Raw genomic sequence first — 26,811 nt, 5'->3', positions numbered from 1 at the left:
CAATTTTCTGGAAGGAGCAGGACGGACGAGTGATTTAGACCGAACACTGATACGATGAGAGTTCGATATATTTGAACTTGTGCAGAATAGAAATATGATCATGCGGATTTCGATTTCTCAATGATTTTAGGCAGTGCAGTCAAAAACAATTGCTAAGAGGTTCCGAAATTGTGAAAAAGGGTCATGGTGTGCTAGTAGTGCGTGGACTTTTCAATTGTTGGAATGGCGTTAAAAATTGAAGAATTTGAAGAGTTTATGGGGGTCAATTGATGTTTTTTAGGATTTAGAGGGTAATTGCAAACATGCTAAGAGTTTGAGGGGGTAAAAAGTATTTTTTTAAAATTGAATATTTATAAGCTATTTTGCTAGGAATACAAATTGCACCACAAGAATTCGACAAAATGACTCAATTTTTTAATTTTTAAAATTTAATTCTACCGTTAAAATACTCTCTTACAGAATGATGAAATCTAATTCAAAATTTAAATATATTTTTATTATATGTATTAATCTATGGAGACAAGCTTTTGATGCATTTTTCACCAATGTTGAATAAATATCCAAGGTATATTAATATTAAGAAAGTTTTTTATTAAAATATATTTTATATTATTGTAGTAATGTTTGTTATCAAACTTTCTCCACTGTTGAACTTTTATATTGATGACCAGTTAAAAGACTATTTTACCCTTCAAATTCTAGTTTAATATTTTAAGCTTATAAGTATCAGGGTGCACTTTGTCAAATAAATTGTAATTGGAAGGTGCAATATATTATTTTTGCAAATTTAGGGTGCATAACGGTAAACGGCCTAATTAGATGGCGCAAAATTGCAATTGCCCAAATCCTTCATTGGATCTCCGGGATCCGAATACGAACATACTGTTATTGAAATTTGAAAGAGCTAATAATTAAAAACAAAAACTAAAAGGAGGAGTGGCAGCGAGATGAACCCTGGCCTGACGGCGGAGGCGGCGGCGCAGCTGCAAGAGGGAATTAATTTGGTGATTTCACGATGGGCTGCTCTTCGGATGGCCGTTGCGAATGAGTGGGGCGGTCGTGACTCTCTCCAGAAATCCCAACAGCTCGGGCATCATCTTTTCCATCGCCTTACCCAATCTAAAGGTATCTTTCGTCTAGTTATTTTTTACGAACACGTTGTGATATGAGGATATCTGTTTTGTAATGTTGTTTCTTTCTCTTGGATATAGTGAAGGTTCGAACTTTACTAGATTTTATTTGCCCCTTTGATTATAACGTTTTTGAAACATTCAGTGAGGTTTTGCTCATCTTTTACTCATTGTGTTTGGATTTGTGTTTTAGTTGTTTTGTGTTTTGACAATAGAGATAAGTAAGTGTGTTGAAAATAGATGATATGTTTAGATTTGTGTTTTGGGGTTAATTTAAAATATTTTAAAATAAGTAGTGTAAGTTTGATGTTGGGATTTGGGAAACAAAAATTACTGTTTAATATTGTATTTTTGGGAGACCAAAATTACTGTTTATTGTCAAATCATATCTGTTTTATATTATGTATATATATAAATGTCTATATATATTATATTTAGAAAGTTGAGAAATAGAAAAATACGTGTATAAGTGTAAAAATACAATAACAAACATTGAGTGTGTTTTATCTTGTTTCGAAAAACTATCATAATGTTTGGATTCATTTTCTGAGTGTTTCGTTTGTGTTTTGTGGAAATAGAGAGAGAAAAACAAAGATAAATAAGTGTGTGGTAGAGATAGTATGTATGTTTGGATTTGTTTTTGGAGATAATTTAAAATAAGTATTATATATTTAATGTTGTGTTTTGGGAGACAAAAATTACTATTCATTGTCAAATCATGTCTTTGGAGATAATTTAAAATAAATATTATATGTTTAATATTGTATTTTTTGGGAGACAAAAATTACTATTCATTGTCAATTCATGCATTTTTTATATATATTTATGTATATATGTGTGTATATATATATGTATGTTTTTATGCTAAAACAGTTAAAAACACCTAAATAAGGTGTTTTTGAATGATGACAAACATTGCGTATGTTTTGACTTGTCTCGGAAATAAGTTGGAAATGAAAACAAACATAGTGTATGTTTTGGGTTTTTGTATAGGTTTTGTTCCTATGAGTTGTAATGTAATTGGAGTGGTTGTTTTGTCTGTCTGTTGGGCGTTGGTATTTAAAGAATGTTTGTTTGATTTGTTACTTGTTGGTGTCCAGAGCAAGTATACATTGATGATATAGAGGATATGCTTGACGAGTTCATGCTTTTGCTCAATACTGAGATAGGAGATATGTCTTCTTGATAAGTTGATATTGCCCTTAATTTTAGCTATCAGTGTAGTACATACGCAGAAATCTTGAACTTGTGCATGCAAACATTACTAACTTGTGTAAATAACGGGCCTGTCTCAGTCTACTCCATCCAAGAATATGTCAGACAATATTTCTTGGCAATTTTCCAGTCTGACTATTGTTGGGATATGTAAACATTCTTCACAATTTTGTATTAATGAATCAAACTTTGAGCTCAAGGCAGGGCCCTGATTTTTATCTAGCTACTTCAATCTTGAAAACTGTCTGGTAAACATCACATTGGACTAGCTTCTATTTCTTTAGCTTGCCTTAGTCATTGTTTAATATATGGCTTTTCGGTTGGGGTTGGGTGGGGCCGCACTACGCATACTTAGGAAAAAGCATGCTTCAATCTTTCTAATGTTCATGGTTGAGTTAGCTATGCCATAGTAGATCTGTGATCATGTCCGCAAAATTTCTTCATCTATTTTACATATCACCTAACATAGAGTGTTTTTTCAGCTGAAACTAAAGATTAAGACTCCGTCTGGTACCATGCTCCCTGTTCTGGCTTGTCTAAGGAGAATGCAACTTGCCCAAAACACAATGCACAATTAACCTCAGTATCCTTGTACAATCTGTCACTGAAATATAATCGCATCAAACTGAAACATGGTATTTGTCTTAAGAGGTCATGTTTAAGATGAATGCCTCTATGTGCTTTGCCTGGTAAATGCATGATAGGCCTGAATGGCTGGGACCCAAGGTAGGTCAGATCCAATTTTGCCCCAGCAGTCAATTTATGAGGCCATTTAAGTCATTTGAATTTTTTTTGATGAACATATATCTTAACCATATATATATTCTAAATTAATTTTATATTTGAACTTGACATGTACTTATTTTGTTGGATTCAAAATGAAATCACAATTGGATCCATTTTGGCTCAATATTTCTATTGGATTCAACTTGATCTGATTCAAGCAGATCCAACACATTGTAACCAGCAGCTGGCCGAGTCAGCTCATCGATCTAATGCCTGTGACCTATTTCAATCAAGACATCATATCACTATTGACTAGACACTTTTGATAACTTATAGCAGATTGTTGGTGGTATGTCTTTTATAATAGTATAATTTCTTCCCTTGGACATGGTGTTGGTGGGCAAGCCAGACAAGCAACAGTATGCTTTGGTGGTCCACTAAAACTGAAAAACATAGCTTATGCTCAAATCTTCCTATAAATCAAGACAATGGCACAGGAAGTATATGATCCCATTTAATTTGATCACCAAGCGGTCGAAGAAGATTTCCCTCCAATTTGAAGATAAAATATAGGACTTACTCATCAACAATTTGAGATTTTTCCATTTGTCACTGTATTGCTACATTTCAAATGCCGTTTTGTATATAATTATTGTCATCTTTTTTCTGATGAACTTTATTCAGATTGCAGAAATGTTTAGAAGGTAATTTTGACTCTATAAAGAGGTTAAAGGAAACAAATGCTCCAAATGTCTCTTATAACAGACAGGTAATTGTGTTTGACTTTTTGTAGTGAACTATTGAAGTATTTAAAATGTTAACGTGGCCTGTTTTGCTTTCTAAAATAGCTTGTCAGACATTTCATTTGACCGAGTTATTTCCATTTTCTCCGTTATATAACAATTTTGGTTTGCTCATAAGGGAGCTCACCCAGTTTGATTGGGAGCATTAACTGATTTTCTTGCCATTATGTTCACACAACCACCACAACTACCAAAACCGAGAGAGTGCAGCCACAGCTATCCCTCAAAACTCACAATCCATCAAATTATTTGTTTAGCAATCATGGTTTTGAGACGACTAATTAGACTGTAGACTTAGGATAGCTTTTGCATTGAGCCTCATTATAACTTGACCATGTCAGAAGGAAAATCTGTTTTTCTCAAAGTCATTTTAAGAACTATTCATGATATTCCTTCTTAATAAAATATCAGAAAGAATATTTCATGATGCTTTTTGTTGAAGACATTTTGATGTTGAACTTGTGTCTATCTCCCAAATGCATATTTGCCAAAACGTCAAGCTGTGATCTGTTCAGCTGTATGGGGGCATGGGAGCAATATGAGTTGCATTTTTCTCCCTGTACACACCCTGAAGTAAAGGCTGAGAAAGCAAGTGAAGTCCTTGGCAATTGGCATTACTTTATCAACTATTTACCTCTTACTGTTGATTCTGCTTTGTTTGTCTGGTAATGATCGAAAAAAATGAATTCATTACTTGTGATATAGTAATTCATATTTTCAGGCTGGCAGCAATGATGATGACGAAGATGACAACAGTGACAATACAGGAGAGCATGACTCACTGGAAACAGAAATGGAAGTTGATGCTCCAGAATGCCAATTAAGTCTCAATCAACAGGGCAGTACGGCCAATGAGCCTAGCCTGAAACAAGCACCTGAAGTAGTAGATGGGTGGACTGTTGTAGCCTCCAGACATAGTAGAGGTAGACGGAACTAAGTTTTTATACGATAGATCCCCTTACCCCTTTCTGGTTTTGAGGGTTTTATCGTTAGTTTATTTCCCCCCGTTTGTGTCAACCGAAGAAAAGAAGTCGAACCTCCTCAGTCAACAGAATATTACATTGCTGTGGTGAACTCACTGTTTTCTCTAGTGAGTGATTCTGCATTCTCTGGCACTATAGGAGTGTTTGCAAGCACCTTCAACTTCAAAAAGTGCTTAGCTTCCAAGAACTGTTATTGGCTTTGTGAGTCCACCCGATAAGATTCTAGATCCACATGATTGGATTCCTACTTGTATATCATAGGATCCTGTGGGATTGTGGATCCAAAAAGGAGACAAAAATAACATTTGCAAATAGAGTATCACAATCTGGATGCAAGTCGGGTTTATTTTTATCCATTTTGATTGAGCCCATATACCCGTATCATAGTCGTATCAATCTTGTAAGCACACAATAATTCCATTACCTTTCATCTTGTCTTTTTATTTTTCTGAGTAAATCCATTACATAAACAATTTTCTTGGTTTCCAATAAAATTCTGGTAATATAGAAAAAATAAAGTTTCGATGAATTTTTCATGTTGCACTGTAAGAAATAAAAAATAAGAAACGTATGCTGCCACTCCGAGACTTATTCTATCGACACGTGGGAGTTATCAATTGGTGAGTTTGTGGGACGAAAAAGCCCACCGTCACACACACACAGAATGGGACACCCCTCAAAAGCCACACGTACTACGGGAAACAGGTTTTTGGTAGCAATCTCACGCTCTGACAGCAATCATTCTTCCCCTTGTGAGACTTCCTTCATAACCCTCCTCTATCCCTTTTCTCTCTCACACACAGTGAAATCTAGAAAAAAGTAACCTTTTTCATAAATCCCATTTGAGTTTTCCCAATAATGGCCGGAAGAAGAAGGAAAAAGATGAAATTGTAAGTTTCTTTGTTTTCTTGACCCATTGAATTCAGTAGTTGTTGCCTGTATAATTATACTGATTTTCCAATTTTCCATTTTGCCTGTGGAAATCCTTACTGTTACCTTTGCGTTTCATGCTTCTTGATGATTTCATGACGAAATTAGGACCATATCACCCACTAGCTCTACCAAGATTGATTTTTTTTTTAGCTAAAAAAATGTTTACAGTGTTGAAAGTTTGTGATTTTCTTGTGTGAGATCGGATTGGGGGATGTCTAAGGAAATGAGATTGGATGGATATCTGATTCTGGGAACTTCTGGAATTTATTTAATTGAGCATGTTCCTCTTGATATACCGAACTGTAGTCTGCAGGAGGGTTCTTGTTTGTGTCTCTGATCCATCGGACAGTTCTTAAACAATCTGAGATTTAGCACGGATTATATATTTACAGTGCATTTAACTTCAGCTATGAGGCTTCTGCTTAAGCCCGTGAGAGTTGCATTGTTCTCAAGATATTTGCCAAACTATATCGTTTCACTAGCAAATTTCACTACAGCATTTGATAAAATTGGGACTTTGATTCCAACATATAAGGAAAACCACATGGCTTCAGCTAACCATGTGGGTATTCTTTTTTCTATCTAATATTTTGATCTTCCATTCATGGGAGAGGCACTTTAGTCGGAATCAAGACTTCATGTTTAATACAAGAAGTAGAATGTCACAACATATTTACTGGCTAGAAACCCCTACCTCTTCGAAGTCATTCATTTCGTTTGGCCAATAAATGATCTTCTAGTTCCTCAAGTATGTGCTGAATCAGCTTTCTAATGGTAAAAATGACAGCTGTAATCAGACTAGATTTCTGTAGATTGCTGCTCTTCTTATGGATATATACATATAAATCTGCGCTGTTGATACCTCATTGCTCTTAGTTGTCCCCAGCCGACTGAATTAACGTTGTCTGCGTGTTACTGATATAAACTTGGAACTGGTAATATTTGTCTTCGTTGGATGCTAAATGAATGCGGTACACAGTTTAAGATTAACTCATTATTCAATTTGGTAATCTTTTATGGTGATTGTCTTTTCTGAGACTCTTATTCACCAGGGGGATTCAAGTACCATTCATAATGGCATTACCTTTGAGATTATATAGCTGCATCTTCCAAACTGCTCTGTATTTCCTTGGTGAACCTCCAATTATACATATTGATTTTGCCTTTTATGTGTTAAGTTGTCACGTTATACACTCATGTTATTTTTCATTGTGGTGACTCTTAAGCAATTTCATGGTTGTAGATTGGCTGAAACACTCGAAGACAACAAAAGAGTGCAAAGAGGGCAGCCAGATGAGCAACAAATACAGTCTGATCTTCCAACAGAGCTTTTGGAACTGATTCTTTCTCAGTTAACTTTGAGGGATAACATTCGCGCTTCTGCAGTTTGCAAAAGATGGCTAACTATTGCAACTTCTGTCAGAATGGCCAATAAGCCTCCATGGCTCATGTTTTTCCCAAAATTCGGTGATTTGTATGAGTTCTATGACCCTTCTCAGCGCAAAACGTATTGGCTTGAGTTGCCAGAGCTAAATGGCTCCAGGATTTGTTATGCCAAGGAGGGTTGGTTGCTGCTGTACAAGCCTAGAACTCAGCTTGTATTTTTCTTTTGCCCTTATACCCGAGAGTCGATCGATTTGCCTAGTCTAGAATTAACATACCAAATAGTTGCCTTTTCTGCCGCTCCAACATCTCCAAGCTGTATCCTTTTTACAGTTAAGCATGTTAGCCCCACAGTTGTTGCAGTCAGCACGTGTCATCCTGGGGCAACTGAATGGACTACCGTTAATTACCAAAACCGGTTGCCGTTCGTTAGCAGCATTTGGAATAAGCTAGTTTTCTGCAAAGGTCTTTTCTATTGTTTGAGTCTTACTGGTTGGTTGGGGGTTTATGACCCTCAAAAGAGTACTTGGGCTGTTCATTCTGTGCCTCCGCCTAAATGCCCAGAGAATTTCTTTGTCAAGAATTGGTGGAAAGGTAAATTTATGGCAGAGCACAATGGGGATATTTTTGTAATATACACCTGCTCTGCCGTAAACCCTGTCATATACAAGTTGGACCAAACAAATAAAGTGTGGGTGGAGATGGAAACTTTAGGAGGCATGACACTCTTTGCAAACTTTTTATCATCCCATGCTCGGACAGATCTTCTCGGGACAATGAGAAACAATGTCTTCTTCTCCAAGGTTCGGTTCTATGGGAAACGTTGTGTTTCGTATTCTCTCGACAATGGAAGATATTATCCCCGAAAGCAGTGCTATGATTGGGGGGAACAAGATCCTTTTGAGAGCATTTGGATTGAACCACCCGAAGACCTTTCCGCTTTTCTTTAAAGGTAGCGGCTGCATTGGTATGAGTATTTAGTCCATGTTCATGGATGGTTAGCTTCTCCACGTCTTTCAGTTATTTGCTGCTATAGTCGCTTGCACTTTGCTACTTGATGTTTCAAGTTTGACTGCAATAAATAGTTATCAACTATGCAGCTGCACTTCCTATCTTAATGTGGTTTATTTTCATATGATTTTCATAACCCAGTCAGTATATGCAAACTACGACTAGAAGTCTTGGGAACAATGTTGTACACATTAGTTGTAACATTAGGGAATTACTACTATCCGTTTTATTATCTTCTCCCATTATTTTCGCTGCATTAGTTTCCATGTCATCATATCTCTGCTTTACTAATATGATTGTATTATTTTATGCCATGTGAGTGCAATGATATCATCTCTTTAGCACTGTGCCATGAACCATGGGCCTAGAGGATAGAGAGGTATTTTGTGCGTGATTCTAGCACAACAGACTCGCATGTTTTATGCTAATCAGTTTTAGTTTATTCAAAATTGAAACTTTTTCTTGTATTATCCTTGCTCCGTATAAATATATATTTCCATTGCTTTATGAGCCTGTGGTTGTAAACTACGAGCATAGATTGATTTATTCATTCACATGAATTTAGAGTTTATCTTAATAGCGCAAGTAGGACCAGTTCCCAGATCCAGGTTCAGTGTATTTTAAGTGCTTCCTTGGCATAGCTACCAGTGAGCCTTATCTCTATCCTCTTGTCAACATAAATGCCACTGCAAAACCACAGGACGATTGTCAGCATAACCAACATCAAGCATGTAAAATGACCACTCCTCAGATTCATTTTCTCTTTTCGCAGAGATAAAACAAAGCTCTTTGCAATAATACATCTGGTGCTTGTTTTCAATATATATGTGCCACATGAATAGTGATGCGCCATACACATCAAAATGGCAGCAGATTCAGAGCTGCTCCACCGGAGCCTGGGGAAAATCCATTGTCGACTCAATTGATACAGAATCTAGTAAGGGCTATAGCGACTACGTCCACGCCCACTGTTGCTACCACGTCTTCCCCCGCTTGAACCTCCTCCACTGCTCCTGCCACCTCTTTGCTGTGGTGGTGGGGTGTGTGGCTGCACTCCAGGCTGTTGCCTACTCAAGAAAAAAAATATGACTTGATCTACATAGCATGTCTTTTTAGCACCAATGCTATATAAAGGAGAACCAGTACATAGAAAACCATCCACAAGCACTAAGCCAGAATTATATAATTTTTTATCAGGGCGCATGAGTTTCTTAAGAAGAGTTTGATATTCACATGAAACATATATCTGAAGCGAACTTAGTAATGTTACATGCAGTCAAGATCATTCAAATTAATAGGTTAAAATTGATATGAAAAACTGCAATTTCATAAAGTGGAATAAAGCGGGCAAGATTCCTTTTTGCTACGTTAGAACTCGATATGTTCTTTCAGAGCAATAGCTGTATCCAAGGTCGTTACTAGTAAGAGAAGAAGCAGAAAGACGCAGAAGCAAAGAAGAGGCCTCATTACTTCCCATCTATTTCTGGAGACTTAACATCGAAGACAACCCACCTCTTCCTCCTTTCCAATCCGCGTTTTCTTAAAGTTAACTAAAAGATGCAGCTTTTTCATTAGTGATTCGTGCAAAAGATGAAATGATTAAGGCCTATGGATATAGGGATACCCAATAAACCATGGCCATGGCCACCACATATTAACACTTCTGCAACTTGATTTATAACAACATCAAGTGCACAAGTTTTTACCTATTTATATGTAAGGCCATGTTTGGTAAATTCAAATGGGACATTTCCGGCGTACAAGTTAAAGAATTCCTAGCTCTCTTCATTTGGTTTGATCTTTGATTCTGGCAGTCTTATAGTTGGTCCACACCAATCATAAAATTCATCAAACCTCCAATAAACAATAACTCATAAGAATTGCACTTACAGGACATATCCAATCCTTCCATCAGGCAAAAGCATGGGCATCATCGCCATGCCAGGGGTAGCTCCCCTTCCATAGAGCAGTGGCTGTAAAGTACAATGCGGAGATTAACATATGAATCATCACGACAAGTACGAATATCAGGATGAGGAATTCCAGAAAGTCAGTCCTCATCCGGGAAAAAGGAACTAGGAAACACAGATATTTGACTTCATACTTGGGCAAAGTTTGCACCAGGGTATCCTGCTCCCAGAGCACCATAGGGGGAACCAACCAAGCCATATCCAACACGAGGTGGGTAGGTTGGGAGTATTGCTGACTTTTGGGAATTTGACCCCCCAGCAGTTTTCTGATCCGCCTGTGGCTTTGCAAGCGAGCATTCTACAACTTGGCCTGTCAAACCCAAATACAAAATAAGAACAAAGCAGTGACGTGTACTGGAATTTTATTAAAAAAAAACCATAATACTGGGGAAATATAAAGCAAGTGGGTATTACCATCAATCTCATATTTCTCTGTGTTCTTCAGAGCTTTCATTGCACTTGATCTTTCGGCAAAGTGAACAAAACCATATCTGCTCTTTTCATGTCCTGGTTTTGCAGGTGGAAGAACTACTTTTGTAATTTTGCCATGATGTTCAAACAAAGCTTTAAGCTGATCCTGCGTTACATTTTTTGGCAAGTTCTTCACATATACTGCCTTGACCTGTTCAATAAGAAGCCAGTAAGTTTCTGTACACATGACTATTTGCTAGAAGCTACCGAAGTGTTAACCAGTTTTGAAGAACATAACTGACATGAACAGCCAGTTTCACTATCCAACTATTAGGCTAAATCAGCCCATGTCCTCTCTAAGACACAAAATAACACATCTGCACAAGATATTGATGAAGCTAATAATTGTGAATGGCACAAAAGATAATTTAAGTATATTCAAATAGATATTAAGTTGCTATCTGTACTGCATTCAGGAGAGAGAGAGAGAGAGAGAGAGAACAACAATACTGGAAATTTAGGTGCAAAAAATTCTATGTTCCAATAAATTCTTCACTATGCATCTATCCACTATGTCGAAACGGAAGCACGCTAGAGCGAATAAATGCAATCTTTCAATTGGCAATTAATTTGGTGGCCACTAGACAAATAAGTCTTTAACGAAAAGGGTGGAGGGTGGATCAGCTTGCACCAAAACTTGAACACTGCCCCTGGGCTTGAGTCGTAATGGAACAAACAGAAAGACTCACTTCTGACCTTCTGGTAAAAATTCATTTCAGAAGTGCAATGAGAAGAGGGAAAAACCTGAACTGGCATATTATAATATCAATAAATTAAAGTCAGACTGATACAGGAAACACGTTTACAGAGATGCGAGGAATGAAAAATGTCAATACGATTTACATGTAAGGGTCAATTAAGCAATCTGCAAACATATTTTTACCAGAGATTGATTATTTACGAGTAAATCAAAATTAATATGAACAAACAGCAAGAATGTAGAGACCTGAGATGATGAAGATTCTGCACTTTTTGGATCAGCCCAACTCACGGTTGGAGCATTATCATCGAGCTTGAAATTTGGATTTGACATCTTGTGTCTTGAATACTCAGCACAAGCATGATTATAATACTCAACAAATGCAAATCCACGATTACGACTTGAGTTTTGTGGGTCCTAAAAAAATGAAGACTCACATATCATCCAAACATATTTGGCAGACAACAAAAATCACTATTAACAGTAACATAATACCATATAGTAGAGTGATCAGAAACTATATCAAACTAGAAGAGCAATTTGACCTTTAAAAGTTCCACAGCAATGACCCCAGGCCCTGCTTTATTCACAACCTTCTTCATATCCTCCTCTCCCCAGTTTCTGGGTACATTACCTATGAACAGCTTATGTTTTGCTTGCGAGGTAGAACACTTCAACTTTTTCCCCTGAGAAGTTTGACAATATATAAATGCATAACTACAAGAGAGTGGTATTCAACATGCCAAACACAATGCGCCATGCATCAAATATTAGAATTTTAAGAGTGATAGGTATGCAACTGTCTTGCATGTCTGTATGTGTATATGGAAGTGGACACTTTTTCTACCTTTAATTCAGTGTTATTAAGCTCCTTAATAGCCTTAGACGCCAATTCCTTGCTCCTGAAGGTTACAAAAGCATACCCCTTGTTTTCATTTGAGTCTTTTCCCTTCATTATCCTCACCTGTCCAAGACACGAACTTGATCAGTGTTAATTATATGTAAATAAAATCCTGTAATAGGAGAATTAATTTATATTATACCTCTGTAACTTCCCCAATTGATTCACAGAAGCTCTTTAGGTCATCTTCAGAAGTATTTTGAGGAATTCCACCTAGGTAAACCTCTGAACCATGTGGTGGAAGTGCAAGAAGCTCCGCATGCTTTCTCGTCACTTCGTCTTCCCCTTCAGCATTCTTCATGTCATCATCACTATCATGTCCTTGTTGCGCTCCATGTCCTCCCACTTCATTTTCCTCATCATCCTCTTCCACCTCCTCCTCTTCTTCTACCTCCTCTTCTACTTCTTCCTCCTCTTCCACTTCTACTTCTTCTTCTACTTCTTCATACTCAACCTCTTCTTCCAAGGTCTCCTCCATGTCATTATCAGCACCAAGTTCAACCTGCTCGTCAGCCTCAACAGGCCTCTCAGCTTCAGCTGATTTAGTAGCCGCAGCGCTGGCCCTTGTCCTTGGCATCTAATACCTCTAACAAGATAAACTTCTATGCAGCTCTGGGGAGAAGCATTTGCAAAAGAAAGAAGAAAAAGTGGATAGGTAGAAACAAATAGAAAGGCCATAAGGAGTTCCAGAAAAAGATTCCCGATTGAATTGGCTCCGTGAGGTATGCCGCCAAGGAGTTCAATGTGAACAATTTAAAACAAGGGATGATGGAATATAGAACAGAAACAAGCAAGCGAGAATTCAACACTCCAATCAAGAGGAAATGATGCTCAATAGGTCCAAGATCAATGAAACCATTGAATTTCTTGAAATATAGACAATGATCAATGCCAGAAAAATAGGCCAAACGTTTAGTGTACATTATGACCAGTGCATCACAACCAAGAAAAAGGAAGGGAAAGAAGAAAATAATAAGAGATGAGAGATTTGCAAGGATGTAAAAATCATGAAAGATAATTGCTTATGCAGGACACACAACAGAGGATGATGTAAACAAGAGAATAAACAAAAGCGATGGGTGCTGTAATTAGAATGACCAATTCCTTAAAGATTAATTAATTCTTCCTGAAGTCTGTAACTTCCCTGCAGCCAGTTAATGCACAGGAACTGTGAATGAACTGATTAATGAGCAACCTCAAATGCATTTATTCACAACATTTTTTACACCCTAATAAAGTTAAACTGCAGAAACCAGTTAATCAAGACGCTAAACAAGTAGAAATGGTCACATTATTTATAACAAGCCATGCCATCCAGAAGAAGTTATCTGCATCAAACTTGTAAAAAAAAAAAAAGCTCAATGACAATACCTTCTGGTCATTAAGTGCTCTTCCAATGTCCAATTTTCAATAGTATTAGGTTATGGCTATGCACCCAGAAAACTGACCCATTTACATCTATTATCTCCTTTTTTTTTCCTGATGAATGCTTTCTTGATAATTGCATTCCTTTTATTAATTTCTTAAATCTGACAGATAACTAGATAGCTTAACTTCTTAGTGTATGAGGAAGGCAAACTCTTCATTCTCATTAACTGAAACATCCCAAATACAGGAACAAGACAGAAGCCAGATAATCTATTCAATCTCTTTCCCGGTTGACTGAGTCAAGGGGAAATTTCCGTCTTCATAAATCAGGAGAGGCAAAATTATTTAAAATTTGCCCAAAAAAAAGATAAAAATGATCAAATACAACATTTTAATTTTTTTTTAAGTAGGCACAAAAGCTTTTTGAAAATGCATTCTGACATTAAAATTAATTGTTTTAGAAAATAATAAAATTTTAAAAGAACCGCAGTTGCATTTTTTAAAGCACACCTAATCAAATGCTTTAGTCGAGAGACCGGATTCAACATCTTTAAATATAAGAACAATCTATTAAAAATAACTTAACAATTTTGTAGAATGTTTAGAGCAGCACAACTTGTGCTCCTGCTATTTATAGTGTGGGGTTACCTGTCACTCATATGTACAATGACAAGACAGCAAACCTGCATGCATGCAGACTTGCATGTTCTTTCTTATTTTTCTTTTTATAATATTTAAAGAACTGTGGCTCTTCATGAACCAAAAATTAAAGAACTGCGGTTTAATTAATTTTAATGGTAGAACCGCATCTTGAAAATGCTATTCTCCTTACTTCCTTAAATTTTTTAACACACGGTAGTTTTATCTTATCTTATCTTATCTTTTTTTTTTTTTTGCAATTTTTAAATAATTTTGCCATCAGTAGAGCACAATAACTTCCACTCTAATTCTAGAGCAATGGAGTTGAATCTTACACAGAAAATCAAACCTCGAAATGCTCAATTTTCAGTACTCATTGATGCCTAATAGTGAGCAATCACCCTTTCTCGAGGTTGAACCACAAAGTTTCTAAAACCATTCCCTTCTTCAATCAGTACTAGAAAGTAGACAAGTGCAATTATACACCAAAACATCTCTTAACACAGTTTCCATTTTTGTGAGTGGGTCATAATTTGCCCAGAAGAACCACTAGATAAACTCAGGACCTATCTGCATGAGAGAATGCATTTTTGTGGATAAGCATTTGCTTACTTTTATAAGCTTTCGATTCGTTTCTTTCTCATCACATTTGCAAATTCATGTATCAAATGTGTCTCAACAATTCAAGCCATCGTTTAATATCATAGCAGAACATGTGGAAACCACAACTTCAATCAGATGAAAAGCTCAGGAAACCAAGAAATGGCTCACCAAGTTAAGTATGATAATCTTGTCCCTCTTTTCCACATGAAGCTTCCAGTCTACTTACTGTGTCACTGGCAGACACTTCCAAAACTCCAAAACGATGATTTCTTAGTTGACACGCAGTGCCTTTAATTGTTTTCATTCTAATAGTGTGGGTCTCGTGAAAAATTGTTGATTATCCAAGGAATAAAGTGAAAACAAGGACGAAGAGGAAAAAAGGATGAGTGAAACTGAGAGCTCATTTCCTCTAGTATGTGATGTTTCATTTATCCCAATAAAACTACATTGGGATGCACACCCCATGCCTTGGTGGGCAGGGGTAGGTGGACCAAAGGATGAGCTGAGGTAGTAGCATAATTCAATTAAAACCAATGACGTACATGCAAGACTAAATATACATACTTGGCAATCATTCTGTAGGTTCTGCTCCTGCAGCAATTACACATAGACCATAGTAACAAAATACTTAATTAGGCCTATGCTACTGCAATTCAGCTTTCGAGAAGAAGACACACCCAATTTAAGCTCCGCAACTTTTTCTAAGCTGCCAAAAATTAAGTTCATGGACGCCACCTAATTTCTGCACAAAGTTTGCCCACACCAGACACCTCCAGAATCTAATTTCAGAATGTCTAAGGATGACAAATCAAGGCAAACCCTAAATTCGCCATATGATAGAATCAGCAAAGATCTGGGTACGCTCACACACATAAGCAAAACTAAACAAGCTTTGATTAAACAAAAGGGCAAATTTCATGAGCAGAAAGAGAAAAAAAAACAAACTTGAAATGGAAAGTATGCACTTATACACGAGTTCAAAAGCACATTGTATGTTTATGCAGAGAGAGACGAGAAGATTACCGGCGAACATAAAGTAAATTCCCCCAATTTATGTGTCTCGCTTTGTCCGTCGTTTGCGAGCTACTGCAGCAGAACTCGCGGAAAGCACGTTCTTCACCACTACTTTCTTCTTGTTATCGTTTTTGCTGTGTATAAAAACCCTAGACTCACGGCTCAGGATCGAGGCTCGGTTGAGCGTTTTGAATTGTGGATCATCGTGCCAGAGCAATTTCTCTCATGCCACAACCAAAATGCTTCAATTGACATATTTGCCCCTAACTTTGACCTTAAAAATTACAATAGAATAAAGGGTCATTACATCAAGCTCTATTAAAATTTGAAATTATTGTAACTACATTTTCATTATTTAAAAATTTATTAATATGCTCTGATTGTACCGTCATCTAACGATTAGCTCAATACTATATATTTTATATATGTTGAACTGATTAAATATACTTGTGAATTATGAACTATAGTTAAATTTATTTTTATAAATTTTTTTATAGATTAATTCGATAAAATTTTTATAATATTTTTATCCACTTTATTCAATTTTTTTACAATTTCTTTTTAAAAATATAACAACGACAAAACTGACAATTTGAAATCTTCATTCAAAATTAAATAACTTCATCTCATAATTATGTCAAATTTTGGAAAAAAAAAAAAAAACCATTATAATTCACCTTAGAAAAACAGACTAGATTTCAATCCAAGGTTGACATATTGGCAAAAAATCAAAGACTAACTTGATCAAATTCTAGTCATATATTTTTGGCCATCTCCATTTAATTTCAATATTCAAAGTGATTTTGTATATGCTCTTATTAGATCAAGTTGAGGGGTCGGTGACTTAAATAATATGCTAAAATTAGGCCTAGTTTACTTTACATGGAAGGGTATATTCAACCTAATTCCTCATAGTTTTTTATCTATACTATTATAAAACAAAAGGATTTTATAGATACAAAAAGATTGTTCTCATATCACTTATATCAAATTTTTTAAATGCCAAAAATATTCTTCCGTTGTTAAAACCTATTTAACTTCCCAACTCAAATTGAATTAAATATTCAATCACGTCCCTTGAGAAAATTAATTCCATGTAATCATAGCACTCACAAATTAAATTTATTCACTTTTGTTTAATTTTATTATTCATTAAATTAAAAATAACATATTATATTTATTTCGGATGTAAATATAATCATCGCTAATATAAAATATATACAAAGTTTCAATTTTTAATTTATTGACAATTATGCATTAAAAAAGTTATCAATAGCTTTTGCACGTAAAAGTTGTAAGACAATAACAAACTTTAACATACATGAACAAAGTAATTATAAATTTTAAAAAAAATAAAAATTATGCGTTCAGTGTCTAGTTGTACAAATGCCCCGTTTATAATTGTTGTAAAAGGCATGTAACATTCAGTTGAAATCACGATAATGAGTAGATTGTACCATCCAGCATAGGCCCTGACTGGATGGTTTATAAGCCGAAACAGAAAAGCTTTAGTCGCTGACTGTTCCCAGCATTTTACGGACATCAAACAATTTCCAACATTAATTGCATTTTGTCTTGATTAAATTAAATCAATAACCAAGATACTATCAAAACGGGACACATTGTTGTAGCAGCAGCAACCGCCACCAACAGAAGCCAAAAAAGGTCCTGTTCTTGCAGAGAAGTCGCAACAATTCAGACCATATTCATCCAGTCCCCTTTGCAAAACTAAGCTATCTATAACAGTATAACTACACCTCTAGCTGTCCAAGGACGGGAATTCCATTAATGTCGCAATTGCAAGTGATTAATACTAATGTAATCATTACATGTACTACCATATTCTAGCCACAAATATTACCAGAAGATGCAGACTGATGTTGGATGGGCCAATTCCCAGCACCAAAGAGCCATATCCAATATAACTGCTTAGATAAACAAGTGTTTAAAGTCCCCATTGGCAAGTTGACAAACATTGTTGTAGGCTACTGTATCTGCAGAAAAGAGAAACCAAAGTATGAGAATTTTGGAATGAATTTGACACTTGGAACAGCATAGTCTCAGTTATGGCTAAGTAGTGCATCTCTGGTGGCTCCCCAAACAAAAAATAACTAGTGAACCAATAAATTTCTGTAGCAAAATTTCCATTATGAACAATCAATCACCAGTGAGCACTCTACCAGCCCAATGCATCCACCTCAAGCTAAGGAATGATAATATGCTTGAATATCTTGGCCTTGGTTGATAACATCAATAATCTTAATAAATGTTATCATCTAGCAATTCTATTTTTGCATTGGTAGGTCATGGTCATACCAAACAAAGATGCCAAACTTCCTCTGGTTGATTAGAATGCGTAAAAATTAGCAAAACAAGTACACAACAGGAAAGCAAATGAAATTGATGCATTCCACAGGTAGAGACATCAAAACCAACTATTTATTTCATAAACAAATTTATCTAATGATTCTCCACGACATAGTAAACCATTGTGGATGTAATTTCACTGTTTTATGAGCAAAATTCTGGTGTTGAAACCATTACTCTGATTTTGCAGTGCACAAACAATCTTCTCAATTGATAATAGAAATAGGTTACTCCTGTCTGGAGTACCTGTTGTTATCCACATACACACAACCATCAGTTCCTAGTCCACATTTAGACCGTCCTCTAAAGTTGGCAAACTTGCAAGGAAAAGAAAATGCTGGGCATGAAATCACCAACACAAATCACTAGACAATAAGAGTGGTTGGCAACAAATTTATGATTTATAAAGGCCTGCAATCTTCTTCGTATCCATCAATTCAGAAGAAAGTTAACCCATTTCAGATTAGCAAAATAAATTTAAATATGGAAAAGAAAACCACCAAGCCTCCAAATAAATTAGTTGCTAAACAAACAAGCAACAGAACTCAAGCAGCAAGTAAAACACGCCAAACGTGCGAAATATGAAAAGGTGAAAGCTCTCATCAAAGGAAACAAAAGTTTTCACATACCAAGAACATCACCAAAGTTGGACCAGATTTCTGCCTGAATAGATTGATTACTGTCAGCAATCCCGATAACCTCAACATAAGTCGAAAGAGGGCCAGGAGGGCGGCCTTTGATAACCAACTGCTGCTCGTCCGTCGATTTTCCAATCACAGAGTTACCACCTTCTGATCTGAGCACCTGAATCACAGCACGAACCCTCCGGCCGACGTGCATCCTCAACAGCTCCGCGTTGACGAAAACCGCCGGATTCGACGTATCCATTTTCTTCAAAAGAAGATAGAGAACTTCAATGAGTATTCAGTATACTAATCAGGTAAAATGAGTAATGTGAAAAAGGAGGATAAGAATGGAAACCGATTAGAGTTTAGACGAATGTCACCTTTACACTTGAATTGATCGCCGGTGATGAAAGGAGATTTGAGCGTACTGTGCAGCCTTTGGGTAGATGCCGAAGAAACCCTTGATATGAATTTGTTAAGGAGAACTTATTCAAAAAGAGTGGAGAAAAGGAAGGAAATATGGCGGCAAATGTTCCCGCCTATCTTAATCAGTTAATCCTAACCCGATCCAATGACTTGGGTATGGGACCATGTTGCTATTGATGTCAACATCCAATCCCAAGATCCAAATCCAATCTTATTTGATTTGGTCCCAAAAAAAAGATGAGATTAAATCGTGTAATAGCAAAAGATAGTGATTAAAATTATGTATAAAAGTACACTGTAAAAATGCCATTGAACTATTATTGTAAATTGATAGGATTTTGGTTTCAAAGAAATCATGCCTACAAATTAATTTCTGACATGATCATTTAGAATTCAGATATCATCTAAATTTTGGACTTCCTCAAGGAGTGAACTCAATAAACAACCAATCCTGCCAAACAATTAGAACGGCACCGGGGAAATCTTACCATTGTTAATGAATGAAAAAGGAGCAGTAGAAGCAACTCAAAATGTCATTACACAAGTGGACTACTTTGCATAAATAACTGAATTTGAAGCACACAAATAGCTGCAGTATGAATACAATAACAAATCCAGGCGTGTTCGATCTAATTCAAGCGTTCCTCTGCGTGATGTGGAATAGCGTTGTGGGAACACTTTAAGCCAACGGGAGAATTTCCATAGCTAGCCTGACTGTGAAACAGTGTCCGCCCTAGGATATTACTACAGTACAAGGGCTGTTGCTAGTGATCCATGTTTACCATCCAAAAGATCAGAATGACTCAGCTGCTGCAGCTTTCCATCATTTAGCATGAAAATTCTTTCAGCCATTTGAACAGTTTCCAATCGATGGGCAATCACCAATACCTGCAAATACGAAAAATTTATCGAGGCTGGTGAGTTAAAGGTTTACACTAATCAAAGTCAATTTGCCAGCTACAGTAGAACCATTAAGCATGTTCCTGAGTCCTGATAAGTAGTAAGAAGAACTGCCTAGGAATGAGCTTGATCGAGCAAGAGAGGCTTCACAGGTGGACATGGGTGAAAAATGCCAATAAGCACATCAACTGAATGCGTCATTCTACTAAGAAACTGATATGCGGATAAGAGGATGAGGGTTCCGTAAGGTTGCTCTTTCTTTAACATCATCTTAAGAGGGTAGTTGGTTCCCTCCGTAAGTCCCTTAAGGCATAATTTTAGAACATAGAAGATATGGTGAAGCATGGGGCAAAATTTAAAGAGAGAAATTTATTAGCTTATAAAATAAGATAGCATCTTATAAGCTCCTCAAAAAGCATGTTCATACACGTTATGTTTTGAATTTTGACAGTTCTTCCAGTTTGACCATTTAGTTATTACTTCTTTGATACTTCAATAGTTTTTAAGATTAAGATCCAATATTTATAAGCATTAAGCATCTTATAAGATGCAGCAAGTTTTTAAGATGTCTTAAATGAACTTAGCTACACCTTTGAAGTGGCCTTAGTACCTCAATTGCTAAATGAAATGCACAGAAATGACCTTGTTGTTGTAGTCCAATCAAGAAAAAGGTACTCTTAGCAGACAACGAACCTCTTTAGATATCCAAGAAAATACGTCCAACCACTAACAAATACAACATAAATAAACAGCAGTAAAAGAATAATAGCACTTAAACTTACTGTGCGATTTCGCAATAACCGCTGCAGAGCTTGCCTCACCAAGAACTCGGATCTGCTGTCTAATGCAGAAGTTGCTTCATCTAGAATAAGAATAGATGGATTCTGGTAGAGTGCTCTTGCAATAGCTAGTCTGAAATACATATGCAGGAATTAAAAGGGTCAACTTAGACAGTAAAAATTCCAGGGTACTGCATTCGATGGGTTCCCTTACATTCATCACGGGTTAATAAGAATGAGAAGTCCCAATGTAAATATCAAATATTCAAAAATGATGGTTCTGTATCTAAATTCAAGCAATAAAAGATCAAACACAACTGAAAAGGTCCAGAAGAATCCCATGCCTTTGCTTTTGGCCTCCACTAAAGTTTGAGCCCCTGGGCCCAACAGTGGTCTGGTACTGATCAGGGAGACTTCTAATGAATTCATCAGCATTTGCAATTTGGGCAGCAAGTTTGACGCTGTCCATGTTGATACCACTTATTAGATCCCTGTACCCAATGTTCTCAGCAATAGTCCCTGAAAAGAGTACCTGAAATGACCATCCACAATCTCCTTTATCAACTGATGACAGACATGAATTTATAATTTGAAAGAGAACATAGATGGTGGAAGCCAGCTACCGTATCTTGAGAAACCAGACCAACATGTTTCCTTAAGCTCTCTAACTGAATATTTCGAATGTCATATCCATCTATTAATATCAATCCTGTCAATGTAGAAATAGGAAAATTCAGTTAGCTATAAGATAAATCATTCTTTCTAACTTTCTGCTAAATTCTTCATGTATTCAATTCAAGCATTAAGAAGATAGCAGTGGTCCTTTGACTGAGAATGATGGAAAGCTAAAGGCATACAAGTTTTGCAATGATAGATTCCCAATACCTACCGGAAAGAGGTTCATATAGGCGAAGCAGAAGTTTCACAAGAGTTGTCTTGCCGCCTCCTGATGGCCCAACAAGGGCAATCGTCTCTCCAGCATTAATATGAAGATCCAGCCCATCAAATACAGGTGTGATACTGTCTCCATATGTAAAAGAAAGGCCACAAACTTTCACTTCTCCTGTAATAGATGCCAAATCAACTGCATCTGGTTTCTCAATTACCTGTGCACATCTTAGTTAGCAGTAGATAAACTGGGTTATTTGCGTACTTCTCATGCATTATTTATTAATTGGCAGCAACACAGTAATCATTTCTCAAGTTGAGGTTTTTGTTCTTTCTTATTGTTTCATGTCATTTGAGAATTAGTATAGTCTTTGTAGTTACCTCATTTTACATGGTTATCTACAGTAATTCTATGATGGTTGACTCAACTCCACTGAAAATCAGAACTGAATGTTATGTATCTCATTTCGAGAATTAAGGAATGCTTAAAAACTTAGAAACCACGACTATTTATGCAAATTGAGAAAGAGTTTTCGCTCATGTTTTGAATAACGGACAAACCCCATTAGGGCCATATTCAGAATTGTTGTTCAACACTGAAGGAGAAATGGGGTGTCATCTATTCATCAATGTCACTTTGGTAATAACAGAACTCATTAGAAGCCAACGCCTGCAAAATATTAACGCTACCTGGGATTTGAACAAGGTCAAATTGAACAACCGCTCTATAGCTGGTTCCCCTTGTTTTAACTCGTTGTATGCTTTTCCCACACCCTGCGTAATTCTTTAATTTCAGTTGATACTTTAAGACAGCTGCACAGAAAAAAACCCATAAATAACAAATGAAATGCATTAGAAATTTATGACAAAGATATCATGCGAGACCATCAGAGTGCCAAAATGCAAAAGTAATTTAGTATTTCCATTTCTACCTTTAGAAACTCTCTGATCCTGAATGTTGCATATGGTCAAAGTTTAAAGGTTTGGTAGAACATTTTGTCTGCAATAGTTCCTATGCTTTTTAGCAAGGATCTGTCGATAATGAAAATGATTTACAACTTCACAAGTTTATGAATCAGAGAAGAAGATCCCCCAAAACGCTGGCAGCCTAATCGATTAGGACTGCAATATCTATCATAAAGCTGCTCTAGATTACATGAGAGACAGAATGATAACACATACCTTAATTCAGTTCTAATACATACAAATCATCTTACTGTACAAAGAAATCAATCCAAAGAGAAGGACCTAAAGGAGTACCATGAAGATTATGGAATAGCAATTCTGAGAAGGTGTGAGCACATGAGAACCTCGTGATACAAAGATCCACTAGGTATGCAGGAAGAACTTGAGAAAAGATTATGATATAGTCCCTAAAGCTTCAAAAATGACATGAAAACTCATTCATTCTCAGCCAGGTACCATAATAACTTCAAGTTCTGAAACATATCTGTGATGCTTTACACTCAGTAAGGGCCTCATGCTACCCAAATTATGCATCATTGGAAGCACCAAGCTCTTTCATCCAGATCATGAGAAAGAGGGCAAGGCAAGGCTTAAGCTTCTAATATCAGCCAGTTATCATGAAACTGAATATTCTTTTAATTCTCTAATTTCTGGGTTAAGTCCCCGCCAACTACCACAAGATCATGGATCTTAAATTGAAATGTCAATTTAGTGGAAAACAGAAAATTCCAACATACACGATCTTAATACTCAAAAGCCCCCCCAGGAAAGTAGATCTTGCAGTCTCATAGAACTGAAAGCTACTTTATCCATGAACCATGTTTACTTTTCAGCAAGTAATCAATATAAATAAAATGAAGCAATTAGTTACAGATAAAATTCACCATAGTATTACCTGGATAGGATCAATCAACAGAACCAGTGATGTTATGAAAGAAACCATGGTGAAGAAATTGAATATGCCGCTTGAAACTACGAATGAACTGGCACCGAACATGAATAGAACCCCGAAAAACATCATCTGCACTATCTGAGGAATTAAAACCTTCATCTGCTTCTTTTTCAAACACGCAGAGAGGTCAGCAGAAGCAAGCAACTTGAATCTTATACGTTCACTGGATTCTGCATTGTTTGCCTTGACAAAAAGAATTGAAGGGAGTACCTAAAAGAAATTGTGTAATGCATACACCCCCAAGCTTCTCAGCACATATCAGAACAAAGAGCTACTCATTGAACTGCTCTATTAAAATATAGAGCAAAAACCCTTAAATAACTTCTATGCCGAAAGACAAAATAATAGAAAAAGGAATTAACATGTGAATGCAGAAAAGAGAAGAAATTTCTACTGGAAAGAAGAAATTACAACATTCTCCATTTTCTTTCCATTATCTGGAAATTTAAACTCGCAAATCTAGTAATCATGTACTTGCTTTGAAAGCTAAAAAGGGAACAGAATACAACATCCAGATCAATAATGTCCAGATAGAAAAATCTGAGAAACAAGTTAAGTACATCCAAAATTGAATATCCACATCCTGCTAGGTGGATGCCTGAGAAAATACATAAGTTACCATGGAATAGCCTTATAGAGACAATCTCTCGTGGCAACAGGAAACAAATATGATGTATCTCCAGAGAAAATGCAGAGTTAGATGCTAGCAATGTGCAGCAGTTCACATATTCCAAAGAGACGCCTAAAGGAATACCAGCATAGGTTATCAGAGCATAGAGCAACATTTTACAGTTTCATAATTATTTCCAGGTGAATATCAAAACTAGTTCAGATTTTCATGGCTGAGGGAGCACAAGTTGACAGCATTTTCTTCAACCCTAAAGTGCATCAGCACATGCTTGATAACATATATGCTCTATATCCAGTTACTTTTACCTTTTGGTTGTTTTGTGGCCTTTCTTTCTTCTAACTATTTTTCCCAGAGTGCGCTGGCGTGGGTTGTCAGGAAATAGAAATGAATAATCAAATTAATCATACGAGCAATGCTATGTAACAGCAATGTGAAGAAAAGGTTTTCCCCTAATAGGAGAAGTAGGTAACTGCAGATGCAGAAACAGAGAGGGGAAGAAAAACCAGGAAAAGGAACCAAATGAGATAGCAGAAGATAAATATCAGGACGAAGCAAACCAGACAAATCTAAGGAGACACACCAAATGCAAATGAATGAACATAATAAAAGTAAAATGTAATTGAACGGAGGTATATTCGTCAACTTGGAGCTCCATTCATATACATAGAGAAATAAATGGAAAATATAAATATGTAGTATGAGTACGAGAAATGGAAGAACATCAAAAGTCAACGTAGTGTCAGCTAATGTTTTAAACTATAACACCTACCTCATTTAGGTAGGCTGACATAGCAGCTGTACTAAGTTGTGCCTTGTTTGATATTGTACGAAGTTTTTCTCCAAGCAATCCAATTATGAGAGCCATTGATGGAATCACCTTAAAAGAACACCGGAAATTTTGAGACTTCATTTCTACTACAAAATTTTTAACAAATTGAATCTAAATATAGAAAGAAAGAGAAGTTGGGAATAAAACTTTGACCTCCGCTTCTTACCAGTGCAGAAATTAGTGAGAGCACAGGGCTTATGACTAACATCTGAGTAGCCATAGCAGATAATTGCAGGGTGCTTGGTATAATTGTCTGTGAAATATAACAGAAAATGAGAAGCTAAGGCTAAAGGTGGTAACTAACTGATGGAGTGACATATTGATATTAGAAAAATTATCTTAATATGTAGTATCCGTATAAGGAAAGGCTGGGATAATAAAAAAATAAGCAATTAAGCACCCTCCACTAGAGCTTTTCGAATGATCTCAAAAATAGCGAAATGAGCAATGCTTATAATTGAATGGAAACAAAGGAGCATAAAAGACCATAACAACTATAAACAGTTGAATCAATTGAATACCAAATATCCAAAGACACATCCATTGTAGTTCAAAATTTGGAGAATGCAGGCTACCATAACAATGATTTCTGTTCTTTCAAACTGGCTTTGTTACTTATTTGTTTTTTGGTTGGAGGGGGAGGGGGCAGTGCCAATCCTGTAACTTTTGCAATTTGTACAGAAACTGTAGCTTCACTTGATAGTAATTAACTCATTGCTACATACACCATTAAAATAAATAGTTTCATAACAAAAGTCAACAAGAAATCCTCACATTCAGGAGAGAATATACAGTGTCAGCTATATCCTCTGCCTCGGCCGATATCCGGTGAGCGACATCGCCAGGTAAAATTCCTTTTTCACCCTCAAAGAACCCCAAATCTCTCTGCAGAACCCTATTGAACACAAAAACCCTAACTTTGTACACACAATTCAACGCGGCCTCCCACAAAAACGCCTGCTGCAAATAATTCGCCACAATTCGAGTCAAAACAAGAACCCCCAATATCAGACCCTCGTTTCTCAGGCTCATCAAATTTTCAGTGGCCATTACAGAAGAGAGCTTTCCCGCCAGAGGGACGATTCTCGAGAGCGAGTAGACCGATATTGCACTGCAGAGCCAGCCAGAGATGATCGGCCGCCACTCAGATTGGAGGTACGGCTTGAGCGCAGTAAGGGACGCCAATTTGATCGGCGGAGACGAGTCATTGCAGGGGGCGGCGTCGGTTGCAAGCGTAGAGGATGCTCTGAGGGAAAAGGAGACTGGAAAATGGTTGGCAATCCGGGTTCCGCCTATCCTAGTAGGGATTCTGAGCTTCAGGTGAAAGAGAGAAGGGGAACAAGACGAATAGTATGGCGGTGGAAGTCGGAGAAGTTGAGCCATTAATCTCCGTTGACAAGGAAAAACCTCAGACTGCTGAGTTCTTGTTATAGCGAGGGACCGAGCAGAGAAGAAAACCAGGACTAACTGTCATAACCGCAATTCTCCAGTTTCCACACTTAATTACACATTTGATTAGGCTGACTTCTCCATAAATTTATTAATATATTAAATAATTCAATACATCAATATAATTAAAAATAATAAATATTCGTAT

At 36.6% G+C, this 26,811-nt stretch overlaps 5 protein-coding genes across 12 annotated transcripts; 2 read left to right on the top strand and 3 right to left on the bottom strand.

The window, feature by feature from the left end:
- Positions 1–778: 778 nt before the first annotated feature.
- LOC105174055 (uncharacterized) lies at positions 779–5,230 on the top strand. 6 transcript variants are annotated; one of them, XR_016062696.1, is made up of 3 exons: positions 779–1,125; positions 2,828–3,840; positions 4,580–5,230. XR_016062696.1 is itself a non-coding variant. In XM_011096019.3 (3 exons), the coding sequence occupies exons 1-3, from the start codon at positions 1,045–1,047 to the stop codon at positions 4,809–4,811; spliced, it is 375 nt and encodes a 124-aa protein (XP_011094321.1). In that variant the 5' UTR covers positions 796–1,044; the 3' UTR covers positions 4,812–5,230. The 6 variants fall into 6 exon arrangements, 1 of the variants encoding a protein (XP_011094321.1); XR_016062695.1 differs by having other exon boundaries at positions 781–1,125; positions 4,596–5,230; XR_016062694.1 differs by having other exon boundaries at positions 784–1,125; positions 2,828–2,928; positions 3,293–5,230.
- Positions 5,231–5,551: 321 nt separating this feature from the next.
- LOC105174052 (F-box/kelch-repeat protein At1g57790) lies at positions 5,552–8,421 on the top strand. Its single transcript, XM_011096017.3, has 2 exons — positions 5,552–5,747; positions 7,034–8,421. The coding sequence occupies exons 1-2, from the start codon at positions 5,716–5,718 to the stop codon at positions 8,121–8,123; spliced, it is 1,122 nt and encodes a 373-aa protein (XP_011094319.1). The 5' UTR covers positions 5,552–5,715; the 3' UTR covers positions 8,124–8,421.
- Positions 8,422–8,914: 493 nt separating this feature from the next.
- Positions 8,915–16,036, bottom strand: LOC105174051 (heterogeneous nuclear ribonucleoprotein Q). 3 transcript variants are annotated; one of them, XM_020698027.2, is made up of 9 exons: positions 15,860–16,036; positions 12,369–13,370; positions 12,173–12,289; positions 11,871–12,011; positions 11,572–11,742; positions 10,569–10,776; positions 10,289–10,464; positions 10,075–10,157; positions 8,915–9,251 (listed from the first exon to the last, which is right to left on the bottom strand). In XM_020698027.2, the coding sequence occupies exons 2-9, from the start codon at positions 12,801–12,803 to the stop codon at positions 9,119–9,121; spliced, it is 1,464 nt and encodes a 487-aa protein (XP_020553686.1). In that variant the 5' UTR covers positions 12,804–13,370; positions 15,860–16,036; the 3' UTR covers positions 8,915–9,118. The 3 variants fall into 3 exon arrangements, with proteins under 3 accessions (XP_020553686.1, XP_011094318.1, XP_088731268.1); XM_011096016.3 differs by having other exon boundaries at positions 12,369–12,838; positions 15,860–16,035; XM_088875142.1 differs by lacking the exon at positions 15,860–16,036 and having other exon boundaries at positions 12,369–15,853.
- A 1,416-nt stretch (positions 16,037–17,452) lies between these two features.
- On the bottom strand, positions 17,453–19,382 carry LOC105174050 (replication protein A 14 kDa subunit B). The gene is made up of 3 exons (XM_011096015.3): positions 19,224–19,382; positions 18,847–19,108; positions 17,453–17,844 (listed from the first exon to the last, which is right to left on the bottom strand). Exons 2-3 carry the CDS (start codon positions 19,103–19,105, stop codon positions 17,780–17,782), a joined length of 324 nt encoding a protein of 107 aa, XP_011094317.1. The 5' UTR covers positions 19,106–19,108; positions 19,224–19,382; the 3' UTR covers positions 17,453–17,779.
- A 349-nt stretch (positions 19,383–19,731) lies between these two features.
- Positions 19,732–26,720, bottom strand: ABCB29 (ABC2 homolog 12). The gene is made up of 10 exons (XM_011096014.3): positions 25,989–26,720; positions 25,381–25,467; positions 25,155–25,262; positions 23,698–23,964; positions 22,527–22,610; positions 21,838–22,054; positions 21,572–21,657; positions 21,293–21,480; positions 20,952–21,081; positions 19,732–20,157 (listed from the first exon to the last, which is right to left on the bottom strand). Exons 1-10 carry the CDS (start codon positions 26,595–26,597, stop codon positions 20,014–20,016), a joined length of 1,920 nt encoding a protein of 639 aa, XP_011094316.1. The 5' UTR covers positions 26,598–26,720; the 3' UTR covers positions 19,732–20,013.
- Positions 26,721–26,811: the final 91 nt, after the last annotated feature.

The sequence above is a fragment of the Sesamum indicum genome, linkage group LG11 (assembly GCF_026168435.1).
Source record: "Sesamum indicum cultivar Baizhima isolate 11 linkage group LG11, ASM2616843v1, whole genome shotgun sequence".
Taxonomy (NCBI): Eukaryota; Viridiplantae; Streptophyta; class Magnoliopsida; order Lamiales; family Pedaliaceae; genus Sesamum; species Sesamum indicum.
The sequence above is the reverse complement of the archived record's forward strand: the minus strand, read 5'-3'. Positions and strand labels throughout refer to the sequence as shown.